The 12,110-nt window shown below is 41.4% G+C and overlaps 1 protein-coding gene across 1 annotated transcript; it reads left to right on the top strand.

The window, feature by feature from the left end:
* Positions 1-3,776: 3,776 nt before the first annotated feature.
* On the top strand, positions 3,777-4,371 carry LOC115363882 (small integral membrane protein 36-like). The gene has a single exon (XM_030058216.1). The coding sequence runs from the start codon at positions 3,898-3,900 to the stop codon at positions 4,198-4,200; it is 303 nt and encodes a 100-aa protein (XP_029914076.1). The 5' UTR covers positions 3,777-3,897; the 3' UTR covers positions 4,201-4,371.
* Positions 4,372-12,110: the final 7,739 nt, after the last annotated feature.

Here is a 12,110-nt window from a genome sequence, read left to right as displayed (position 1 = left end):
TGTGATTCTGTTACTTGTAAACAGTTGTGGCGATGGACTCTGCAAACCACGGAGTTTGAGGACTTACAGGACAAGGTGATACTCCGTTCACGTCACCAGGAAACTGAAACCCTCCCCATATTTAGCGGGGGCTCAGCTTGAGATACCCGAGTAATTCCCACATATTAAAATGAACACGACTTTCCAAATTAAATCATGGGGACAGAAAAAAAACTTTCGTCAGTGCTGATGTTTCTCTGTTACAGGCAGAGGTGGAAGTAACTAATTACATTTACTCATGGTATTGTAATTTAGTAGCTTTCTTGTGCACTTGTACAAATTTTAAGCTTGTACATTCTACATTTTAAATCAGATCCATTACAGACAACAGATGATCAATAACAGATTGCGGAACCTTTCACAATAAAAGCTCAGTCAGCAGAGTTGGCAAGGCGAACCCACTTTTACTTTGTTGGTTCTACTTTCTGACATTTACGAATGTCACAATAAAAGCTGCAGGAGTTTGCCTGATGATGGGAACCATGTAGACTCAACCATCAGTATTCTACATTCCTCGGTTGAGTCTACACGGTCCTCACTTCAATCAACCCTTGGCAACTGTACGCAATGCACCTTTAAAAGAATGTAGCTTGAAACTTCAGTAGATTGTTACAGCAGTACTTCTACTTCTACTGCAGTAAAATATCAGCATAGTACTTCCACTGGAGTAGCAATTTGTAGTACTCTTTCCCCCACTAGTTACAGGAGTAATTATTGAGTGATTTATTCTGTATTCATAATTTATCTGTTATGATCTTTACTGTGGGGAAAAGCTGCGAGTCTTTAATAACAAATGGTCCGAAGGCAGAGTAGAGATGTAAAAGATGTATTCTTTGTGTGCGTAGCTGTCAAAGTTAATACCAAAAGGTCAAAGGAGCGGGAACTTGGTGTGAGCCTTGTTCCTCATTTGTTTTCAGGGCGGTGATGGTGGATGTGCAGAGCAGGGGTCAGAATATGTTTCATCAAGGCGAAAGTCACCGCAGGGAATTAGCGCCACACTGTGAAAATGCACAAACAACCAGTGGGGGCTTCGCTTCGGCATGCCTGAGAGGCAGAGGGGGAAGAAAAGGCAGAGACAAAGTCCCTCACTCCCTAACATCCTTGGCAGACAGACTGCGATCGCCGCTCAAGGCCCTCCCGCAGGATTTGGTCAACATATCCTCTCCCTCCGGTCGCCCATCTTTCCCTCCTGTCTGTCTCCAGGTCCCGTGGAGGCAGCCGGACTCCCTGGCACCAGTGTCTGGCGCTAGGAAAGATCGATCCACAAGATAGGAGCAGGAGAAACTCCACCCAAGAGGCCTGGTATACACACAGACAAACCTATTACATCCTCTTCACTAATCATTCCTCTGGACCACAACAACACAAACATCCCCAGGACAGAAACAAGGCATTTCCTTTGACCTGAAGCATGCCATTTCTTTTTCTTTTCTTTTGGAGCTCTTCATTTTTGATGGGAAGTTATTAAAAAATGAGGCCAAAATAATCCTGCTGTCACCGAAATAACGACAATAAGAGTCCTTAAGAATAGGCTTTCTATCACCAGAAAAGCGGTGATGCATTACAGCAAGTTGTGCATTATGAAAATATTCTGAATCAAAAGGACGAGACATGCTGATTCAATCATCGCTGAAGTCCTGCCTGGCTCCAGCATGGGGAATGCTGTTTGACTTTTCCAGATGCTGATTTCTGGAGGGCGACCAGGATACATGACGTACGGAGGCCATCGCTTCTCGGTGACATGATGAGTCAGTGAGGACGCCGGTCCCTGTTTGATGGCACGTCACTTATCATCCAGAGGCCGGCCGAGCCCCGTGTGGGTCAGGCAGGATCGGGGTCAAGCGTTGACCTCTGACATCAGTTCCTAGAACATTAAGAGGGATTATAGGTCTTCACATCAAGCTGAAGGGAGTGAAGTAATATGTTGCCACTACAGCCACAATGTGTACATCTGCTGCTAACCCCGAGTGTTACCAGGAAGCATCCTTTTTTTTTCACAGCGCGATTTGTAGCTTGTGATGTGTTTTGCTTGTTCTGCAAGAGAGCTGGAACAGATTAGCGGTTGAACGTTTCTGATTTCATGGTCTCTTTCTTTATGTTATGAATACCATATTGTATGTTGTTTGGGAAGAAAAAAATATCCATTGTGCTAGCCTTTTTTTTTTTTTTTTGTGCATGAATTGGCTTTGTTTAACAGAGACATTGAACAGTTGTTGCTCCAGATGAAATTCTGTGTTTTGCACTTTCACAATTGGGCTAATCGGCAGATTTGCCAAACGATCATGGTGGTAAGAGTGTGAAGCAATGCAGAGACAAACCCCTGAGGGAAGATATTATCCTCGATGGAATAAATGACACTTCAACAAAGACTACAAATGGTTTAGATCTGGATTTGAATAGACTTTAATTTGACATGGTGAAGAAAGGTGTTTTGAAGTAAGGAAGTAAGAATATCATCACTGCCACAATACTCAGTGTTTTTAGGTCAATTTTCCCATTATTTTCTGTATGATATTATTTAATTTGTCAGTTATAATGTTGTATTATTATATTTTCTGTGAGGTTTTCCTTTCCAATGAAGTGTTTGTGTGGGTCAAAGTTCAGCCAAGAGGAGGCTGCTCTCGCTGCTTACGTTGCTTATCGCTGCCCTCTGCTGTCTCTTAGTCTCATAGTGCTATTAACCAAATGCAACAGATAGGAAGGACTTAGACTTGCTGAAATTAATATATACACATACATATAAGCTGAGAAGACACAAGATACGATTAAAATAATGCAAAAGCTGGTTGTTGAGAAAGTATCACACATGCTCATGCAGGCTCGCGCACACACACACGCACACATGGCCTGTATTGTCATGCATCCGCAGAGATTATCAAGGAGGAGTTTGCTGTAATCCTGCCTCTGATGCCTTGGTAGCCCACAAAGAGGAGTCTCACACCTCCCTCCACGGTGATGGGGAGAGCAAAGATGACTGTAATCTGTTGGGATTTTATCATAAAAACAATATTTATCAGATCATTGATTTGACAAAAAAAAAATTAAAAAAAATGGTGTGGCACCTTGCTGTGTGGTTGATTAAGTCCTCTGTCTGCATGCTGCCGTTTTCTGAGTAGCTTTTTAGTCACTCTCTCCGTTCCCTGTTTGGCCAGATGGCTTCCTCCCTCAATCCCCACTCACAATCAAGATTAAGATTACACCACACACATGCTCACACAAGCATACACAAGCTCACAAACACCAGTATGTGTGTGCGTATGTGTGTGTGTGTGTGTGTGTGCTGCTCGGACATGCATGCTCACACATACAAGGTGTCCGTCTGCATAAATGCCATGACGTTCACAAAATATTCGCGGGTAATGACCGGCTAAGCCCACCCTGGCTTCATTCTCATGTCCATACATCTGTGCTGATAGAAATTAATATGTGCTTAGCAGATTCGGGTGATGATATAACACATGGGAACCCATATGGGAACACAGCAGTGAGAATCCTTTTCATCGCCACAGTTGCTGTGTTACAACAGAATTAAATTAAACCGAGCCATTAAACTGAGCCATTGATTGCAGAAAGTCAAGGTTGGAGGAGTGGCGCGGATTAAAGTATTTTTACCACAAAGCCATGTATCCACGCTTATCTGAGGGAAAGAGGTGGGAGAGAGAGAGAGAGATAGACAGAGAGGGAGGGAGGGAGGGAGGGAGGGAGAGAGAGATTGAGGAGGATAGAGAGAACGCCCTGCTGTCACTGGCTTGTTTCATGTCTTTCCCTCCGTAGCAGGCGTCTACCTTTACCTTTCTCTTCCTCCGGGCAGCGCTTGTTCTCCGAGGCCCGAGGGCCGCACAGCATGAAGCGGGCACCATGGGCTTTCTGGAAAACTACCAGGAAATTGACCCTGTCACTTTGAACCTTTGCATCCTCATCGCCAGCTATGTTATCTTGCTCCTGGTCTTCCTGATATCCTGTATTATGTACGACTGCCGGGGCAAAGATCCAACCAAGGAGTACGCCCCGGATCCTCAGCCTACCCAATCTCCCATCAGACTGGTTGTTATGCAGAATTCTCCGGCCCCGGTGGGACGATGGGACACAACCAACATGATCACCACTTACCATGAGCCACCTCATTCAGACTTCAGAGAGAAGAAGAGCACGATGGTCTGAGAGGATTTCAGGACTAGCTATTTCCACGGACTAAGCTTTGTACATACTGGACTTCTTTTTGTACATAAAAAACCTTTTTACATTCACTTTTTAAGATTTTTTTTTTTCTATCTCTCTGTCCGCTGCTGGCTGGGACAATGCTAGGAATTGACCTGCACAAGACAAGACTTAAACGGTAAGACAGAGAGAGAGTAGCCATGTGTCGACATCTTGAAGTGCTGCGTGTTTGCAGGTGAAATCCCTATTTATCTCACGGATCGCCAAAGCCTACAGTCTGCTCTGAGGAGGAAATGTCACAACTGATAAAGCACAAGGAATAAGGGGCACTGCTGCCAGAGTTGTGTTGACAGACAGAAAGAAAGAGAGGATGAGGATAAAGGTTAGGGTTAAGAGAGCGTAAAGAGAAACCATACTCGTGTCTTAGTACCTGTATCCTTTGGCTCGACTTTGAGGTTTTTGCACTTTGTTCATACTGATAATGCTGCTGTGACGTGTTGTCGATTTCTTTAATGACTCTATAAAAATCGGCAGCATTGCTCCTAATTGGCTGCCGGTCGGGAATGAGGCCTCAGCATTTGATTGAGTTTGCACCGATGGTAACCTATTGCATACCTTGAGCAAGAGTTTTTGCAAGGATGTGGTTGTCAAAACAGCATGCATATACAGTTCAGGCCAGGCGTGATGTGCTCCAATCAGCGGCTTCACCTGCGAGGCCTAGATTCTTATTTGGAGACGAGCGCCTTTAATCACTCCACCCACACAACAGGAAGAGTATTTACAGTGGCCAATCAGGTGCACCGTTCACCCTCTGACTGATTTGCTGCTGTCCTATTTCACATGTACAACCACTTTTATGCTATCTCGATTTAAGTTTGCAAGACATTTGCCTCTTCACAGTCTCCTTTTGTATGGTAAAGTCCCACTTTATGAGCTGTTGTTGAACGAAAAGACAAAAAATCAAAGTTACACATCAAGAATCAAGAAACTATTGTTGATTTGTTACTGAAACAGTCACATTTGCATCAAGATGATGTGCAGAAAAGGAAATACGGCACTGGCAAAAAGGATATTTGAAAGTTTTTACATTATCACTCACATCGCTCTTATCATTCAAGTGCAGATAGAGTGTATCAAGTACGTAGAAACATGCACACAGAGTTGTGTGTGAACGAGAAAGGTCATAATCAGCGTGCGATAACGGTGTTTATTAAGTAAACAGAGCACATTGTTCACCTCAAGCTGCAGAGGTATTGTAAGGGCGCGTGTCTGTTTCCCACCTGCTGGCTCAGATTCTGCTCGGTCGTACAGAGAAGAAGAGACTGGACCAAATCAGATCTCCATGACAGCAGCGCGGCATCAGCAACATGCCATGAGACACTTGCCACCTCATGTCTTGGATTACATTTGTCTTCTGTGTCTCAGTGCTTTTTTTGCCGACACAACGTAAGCCATGCATTATTTACAATCATGCATGCACCTGCCGTAGTGTCATGTACAGCAGTCGCAGGCATGGCTGGTCCAATAACTATCAGTGTGGAAGTCAAACTGATCAGTCATGGTCAGGCTATAAAGAGCTGTCAGATGGACTGAAATCAAAGCAGATGGAAGTTTTTTTTTTTTTTTAATATTTCTAAAAAGCAGAGCAGTTCCAGAGGAAGAAATAATCTCATTGGCAGGGTTGGACTTCAGTGAACGAATCAAAGAACCACAGTTTTTTTTTTCCCCCAGCAGATTAATAAATGAAGCTCACCAAACAAGAAAAATAAAATAAAATAAAGAAGTAGGTATCTGAAACTATGAAGCCTGTGTTTGTCTGGGTTAGTTTGCCTGCTAATCTTACAAGTTCATGAGTACCATGGTCAAAAAACCAAAACAGAACAAAGCAAAAAAAATATGCCATTGCTATTTATGAATGTTTTTATATGTTGACCTGAATTCCCCCTCCGTCACTTAAATTTGCCAGTCAACTAAGTTGCACTCTCAGCCCTGCCTGTGAGGTTTAACTCGACCAATGAGATTATTTCTGCCTCCGGAGCAGCTCTGCCTCCCAGAAACGTCTGCAGACCTAAAACTGAAGGGCAATTACACAAGAAGGAGATGCTTCCCACTGAATCAGTGCTTTTCACAGTGAATGGATTATACATCCATCCTGATGCTCGCTTATTCAGTAGAGCGTGATTTAAGCCTGTAGTTCACAGAAATAGATCTTATAGTCCCACCAAACAGGGATCTTTACCTGAATGGTCGCTAAGCCTGATGTAATCCTGCTGCTACTGAGAAATTTGTCGTATATGGGTCTCAACCTGGGCTGCTGCTGACGCCTGACAGCAGGTATTGACAGGTCATTTTGCTATATAGAGAATGTAGAAAGTGGACTGCTTGCTCCATATAACCTTACACAGAAAATTACCAAGTAAGCCCAGAGACTGATGGAAAGAATACTCCATCAAACACTTTATTCTCCCCACGAGTTTGCAAAGATTAGCCAAACAGATGGTAATAATGAATAAACAACACGAGAAATGATCTTGCGTATTAGCTTGGGCAGTTTCGGAAATTACATTCTGTCATTAGACAAAAATTATATTCAGCCATCTAAAAAGGCGCACATGTTCAGTGTATAACATTACATACAAATGGCACATGATATAAAAAATGATATGGCACAGCTAAAGGCGGTCCTCCTACATTGGTTACAGGGCAAAAGGTAGAGCTGATGTATTTATTTCCCTTTCAGATACTCTGGCTTATCTCATGCTCCCTCTCGGGTCTTAATTGGTTTCTCATTTACATTCCTTGTATATATTTTGCTTTTCTGGTTCAGCGTGGCCAAATGAAGTTAACTTATCAAATGTCAGACTTAAAAGGAACCACATAGCCATTAACTTTTTACCTTGCATACACTGCGCCAAAGCCAATATGTGGTTTATGTTACAGAGAGGTTCTCATTTGTGATATCAGTAGAAAAATAACTGGAGGAAATCTCAACTAAAAACGAGCCTTATTCATCTTAATGCGAGGAACAACCTTGGTTTCAAAGACAGAGCCATGGATAATATTAGGCAGCCATCAGTTTGGCTGTAGGCCAGACATTTAGCATGTGATAACATCAGGATAAATCAGGAAACAAAATGCTATGGAAACATTTGGCCCACTTTATATTCTGCCAGGAAACAATATAGCTCTTTATCAGCTCTATATCAGCTCTTGTCACCTATGCACACACAAGGAGACACAACATAATATAATTTTAGTAAATTATCCATTGGGAAACCTTAGTATATTATTCAGAAACATTTGTATGAAGTGCAGGAAAATTTTCTCTTGTTTTACTACAACATACAATAACATAACTGTAAGTTAGAGGCTTGTCAAAACCATGCAAAACATACAGTACAACATATAGTTTGAGCACTGATGTGTGCAGATGTATGGGGACTGATAGTGACCATTTATTAAAAATCAGCCGGTCACCTCCAATATGATGGACATGATGCAGTTTGATCGACTAAATATTTACACCACACTTGATCAACACTACATTGTTTGTCTGTAAGAAGCCTGTAAACCTGAACTGGTCCTGGTGTGACATTTTTATTGAATTCTGCTCATGCACGCATTCATGTGTTTTATTTGTATCCCTATCAGTATTAGTATAATCACTTCCATTATCACTATCATGATGGTTTTTAGTGGACAGGCCTTTTTAGTGCTTTTTCAGAAGCTTTTTAGCTTTGACAAGATGTGCACTTGGCATTAGAAAGGTCTGTCTGGGTGACGCACATTTCTGACACTGAGCATCAAAGATTTGCAAGGGAAATGTATTTTCCATCTTTTTTTAATACTTAACCCCAGAAGGTTTTAAAACAACAACAACAACAAACATAACACCACACAAGAGCTTCAGTAACATGCAGAGATCATAAAATCAATTTGATGAATGAGTCAGATAGAAAATCATAATTTGAAGGTCATGAAGACTAAAAAAAAAAAATCTGTTGGAAACTTGTATTTTTGTGGAACATTTTGGCTTGAAAACTGCCCATTTTGAATCTTGTGACAACACGGGCTGTTTTTGGCCTTCAAAGACCCACATTATCTGAACACTACAGTGTGAAAACCTATTTCACACTGATAACAGATACACTTCTGAATAAATAAAACAAAAAAAATAACCATTCTGGATCTGAATCTACAATTCGAGTCGAAGGTCAGGTGAACTGCTGTGACACCAAGGTGTTAACTGAGCAGAGGAGGGCTGCCATGCCTTGATGACACACTACTTCTGTAATCCTCTGCCAAAAGCACCAATGTGCTTTGCACAAGAACACGCAACGCTCAGCTTGCCAGCTATGAGACCAATTAACCCTTGTATGGCAAAACATCAGACAAGCAAAACCTTTGCCTATTATAACTCCCAGCATTAGTTTGTGAATTCCTGGTATCAAAGCTGCACCTTAAGTATTGGGCAGGCACATTTATAATAAATAATATTAATCAAACCTAATTTGAATGTGCATAGTGCATTACATACATGCACTGATTGTTTTTGTCATATGACCCAGTTTTCAGAATTGCACCTTAAATGTTCCACTCACTCTGAAAGCTTGAATATTTTTTTTGCCCTGTTTGAGGATTAGCCACAATCTCGGTGTCTTCACTTTGTGTTTCAGATGACGTTTTTCCTCTACAATTGTTTATTTTCCTTCCCTATCAGAGGATAACAGTGGCAATTGCATTCTAGCACGAAAGAGTAAACCAATTACAGAGCTGTTTAGCCCTGTGTCACGTGTGTACATAAAGCCTCTTTCATCCTGTGGGTGCTCTCATTTATGTTGCCCCACAAGACCAGTGGAGGCTGTCGACCTCAATAGCTTTGATTTTGTCATCAGTCAGTCAAACATATTCAATAATTTGTAATAATAATAAACAGGGAAACTTTGTGCTGGGTTTCCAGGTTGAATGCCAGGTAGGAATAGCACATTCCTTGACAAGCTGAGGGTGAGGTGAGGCTTGAGACGGTGGATCTGGGTCAGTAGACCCTACAGGAAGTGTCTGACCCTCATGAGACTTTGAGGCTGATCGTGTCAAGCATCATAGACCTAAGACCTGTCAGATCAATGACTCCTGCTCACCTCTCAGCCACCACTCATGGATGAAAGCCTTTTTAACTGGGAGTCAGTCAGTAAAGTGTGATAGTGAGCAAACTCTCTCCTGAGCTGTAAATGTTCCTTTTGGGAGTCAAACTGAGAGTCAACAACAGAACAGTGATATCAATGAAAATCAAAGAAATAGAAGGACTTTCCATTCTCACCACATGACATCTTATAGTTTCCCCAAATGAAATGCAAGACTGGGGGTGGTCAATTTAAAGCATTTAAAGGTATTTAAATTTCTGGTCTCCTAAACAAAAGTGAATGAAACCTGGACTCACTTTGACCTTTTTCCTCTCTCATCTTTTTGGTAGCCTTTGGTGTAAAGCATCGCTGACCGGCCTGGTCTGGTAAACATGATGTGATCTGATCATTCATAAGTTACAGTGCACACTCACTGTTTTCCATTGTGGTGCTCAAAGTCCCTGAAGGCATCAGGTGCTCATGGTATTTGGAAACACCGATTCATAAAGAAAGAAAAGAGAGAAAACACATTCCATATCATAGAATCTGTATCACATTACAATGACACTTACAAAAGGTAATAAAATAACCATTATTCAGTCGTACAACCTAAGAAAAACAAAAAACACAACAGGATATCGGTTAAAACTCAAGGAAATCATGAGTAATGTCATGACCTTACAGGATTTCTTATGATTTTAAACATTCAGAGCCAGAAATGTGTGTTTCTAAGTTCCCAAGTCCAGTTTCATCTCTACAAAGTGCTTTAAATTTGACTGTGAAGCGATGCAGTCACACCAAGCGTGCATGCTGGGTGATATTTACAACAGATGCATCTGATACTGAACTGATACACTGAGCAAACACCAGCCGCAGCTCAGGGGGGTCATCGCTGACACGGTGCCAAATCCTCTACAAACTGACTGCAGGAAGACGCCAGACCTCGCACTGTTGAGGCAGATGAGGGGAAGCCATCCTCCTGAGACTCTGCGTGTTTAATCTGAAACGCTGCCAACCCGCAGGTCTCAGGTCTGTATCGCATTAGAGGTGTTAGTGTGGCACCGTGGGGAAACCGCAGCCTGCAGCCAGAAACAAGGGGATGCTAAACCCTGACATATGGCCTCTAGCACCCTCCTGTTGTTGCACTAATGTCATTTGTAAAAAAACCCCAATGCCCCAACATCAGGCGCTTTCAACTCCCAGACAATGAGCTCTTTCTCTTTCTCTGAATCAGTCCTGTCCTCCGCTCTTACTGGTAACTGCTACGTGCTCCACATAGGCCGACCAGATCTGCCATCAGGGCTTAGCGGGCTACACAGTCCTGTTATACATTTCCAATACAAACTAGACCTATTTTTGTAATCCCTTAGTTGTGTAACCTCTTTCAAGCAAATGGAGTCACAGAGGCTATGCCGCACCATTAGCAGTGATCCAAGAGGAGGTAAATATCTGCCTCTGCTGATGGAAAATCACTCTGAAAAGACTTTCTTGTGACATAAAAATGGGATTTTTTCCCAAAATACAGAAACACATATCAAGCAGGAAGGCTTTCCACTATGAGGAGTGAGGATCCAACAGGTTAAGGGTTCAACTAGTTGCTTTTTCGTTGTGTTAATTATGATTTCAGTGACTTTTCATTTATAAGTGGCAGGCACTAAACACCCAGCGGCAACTGCGACAGCATTGTGTATTGCGTTAAATTCGTTAGGCCTGGGGATTGCACTGAGGTCTTACATAAACACTGGGTTATCTAATGCTCAGTGGTCAAGTTACACTGCTGTTATGTAACTCGGCTGTTATAAGGGTTCATCAAAAACCTCATGTGCCGTTTAACATGTCTGTCTCTTTGTCTCCTGCAACATCAGACTTCATATTTCCCTCCTAACTCTGTTTAATTTGATAAATATGACATCCACCTGTTGCTCATTGCAGCTATCTGTTGGCATCTTGACGTCTGCGGCTAAATCTGGCCGAGGGTCAGTGCTGGCGAACAACATAAAAGCTACAAAGACATCAGTTGAATCAAATGTTATTAGTGAATCAAATTCATTCAAAATTGAATAACAGCATCTGCTAGGTACATTACATAATGAATGGAGAGTTTTGTGGACAGCACTACATTATCCATCTGATCTCAAGAGGGATGATCCAAAGTATAAAAATATTTTTTATGTGCAAAATTTTGAGGCATTTTTTTCATATTTGTAAGAAGCATCATTTTATTAGAAAAAAAAATGAACACAATTGCAAAAAGTAGATCAAATATAACTGTGTCCATTGAAAAGAATAACAAAAAACAGGCCAAAACATTTGCATTACGAAGAATATCAGTGGTTTATTTCTAATCACATTTAGCAAAGGCAGTACTATTTTATGTATATATATTTAATAACTGCATAATCATAAGTTATTGTTTTCTACTCTGAAATAATAACTTTCAGAAGTAATTGAAATGAGTAATATAATTAATGTAAGTTAAGGATTGAAAACTCATGAAACATTTAGCCACAATAACCAACTGGGACTCAAAATATCACCAAAAATGTTATTAATTTACTTTTCATTTGTGAAAGGAGAGGACACATAATTAATAAAAATAACAGTAGTGAGAATAAGTATGGACTGCTTTGCTCTGTATGTGTTTTATTAAATTTATAAATATAGATTATTTTAATCAGAAAGGTTAATTATTATTATTGTCGTTGCTCTCATTGTGCTGTTGACACACATCCATACGTGTCTCTCACGGCTTCCAGAAGGTAACGCCTTCCTGATCGCTGATTGGTCCGATGG

Source organism: Myripristis murdjan, chromosome 8, assembly GCF_902150065.1.
Source record: "Myripristis murdjan chromosome 8, fMyrMur1.1, whole genome shotgun sequence".
Lineage (NCBI taxonomy): Eukaryota > Metazoa > Chordata > Actinopteri > Holocentriformes > Holocentridae > Myripristis > Myripristis murdjan.
Note: the sequence above shows the minus strand (reverse complement) of the source record. Positions and strands in the feature narration are given on the sequence as shown.

Coding starts and splice junctions, on each gene's coding strand:
- LOC115363882 (XM_030058216.1), top strand. CDS start 3,898: ATGGGCTTTCTGGAAAACTACCAGGAAATTGACCCTGTCACTTTGAAC.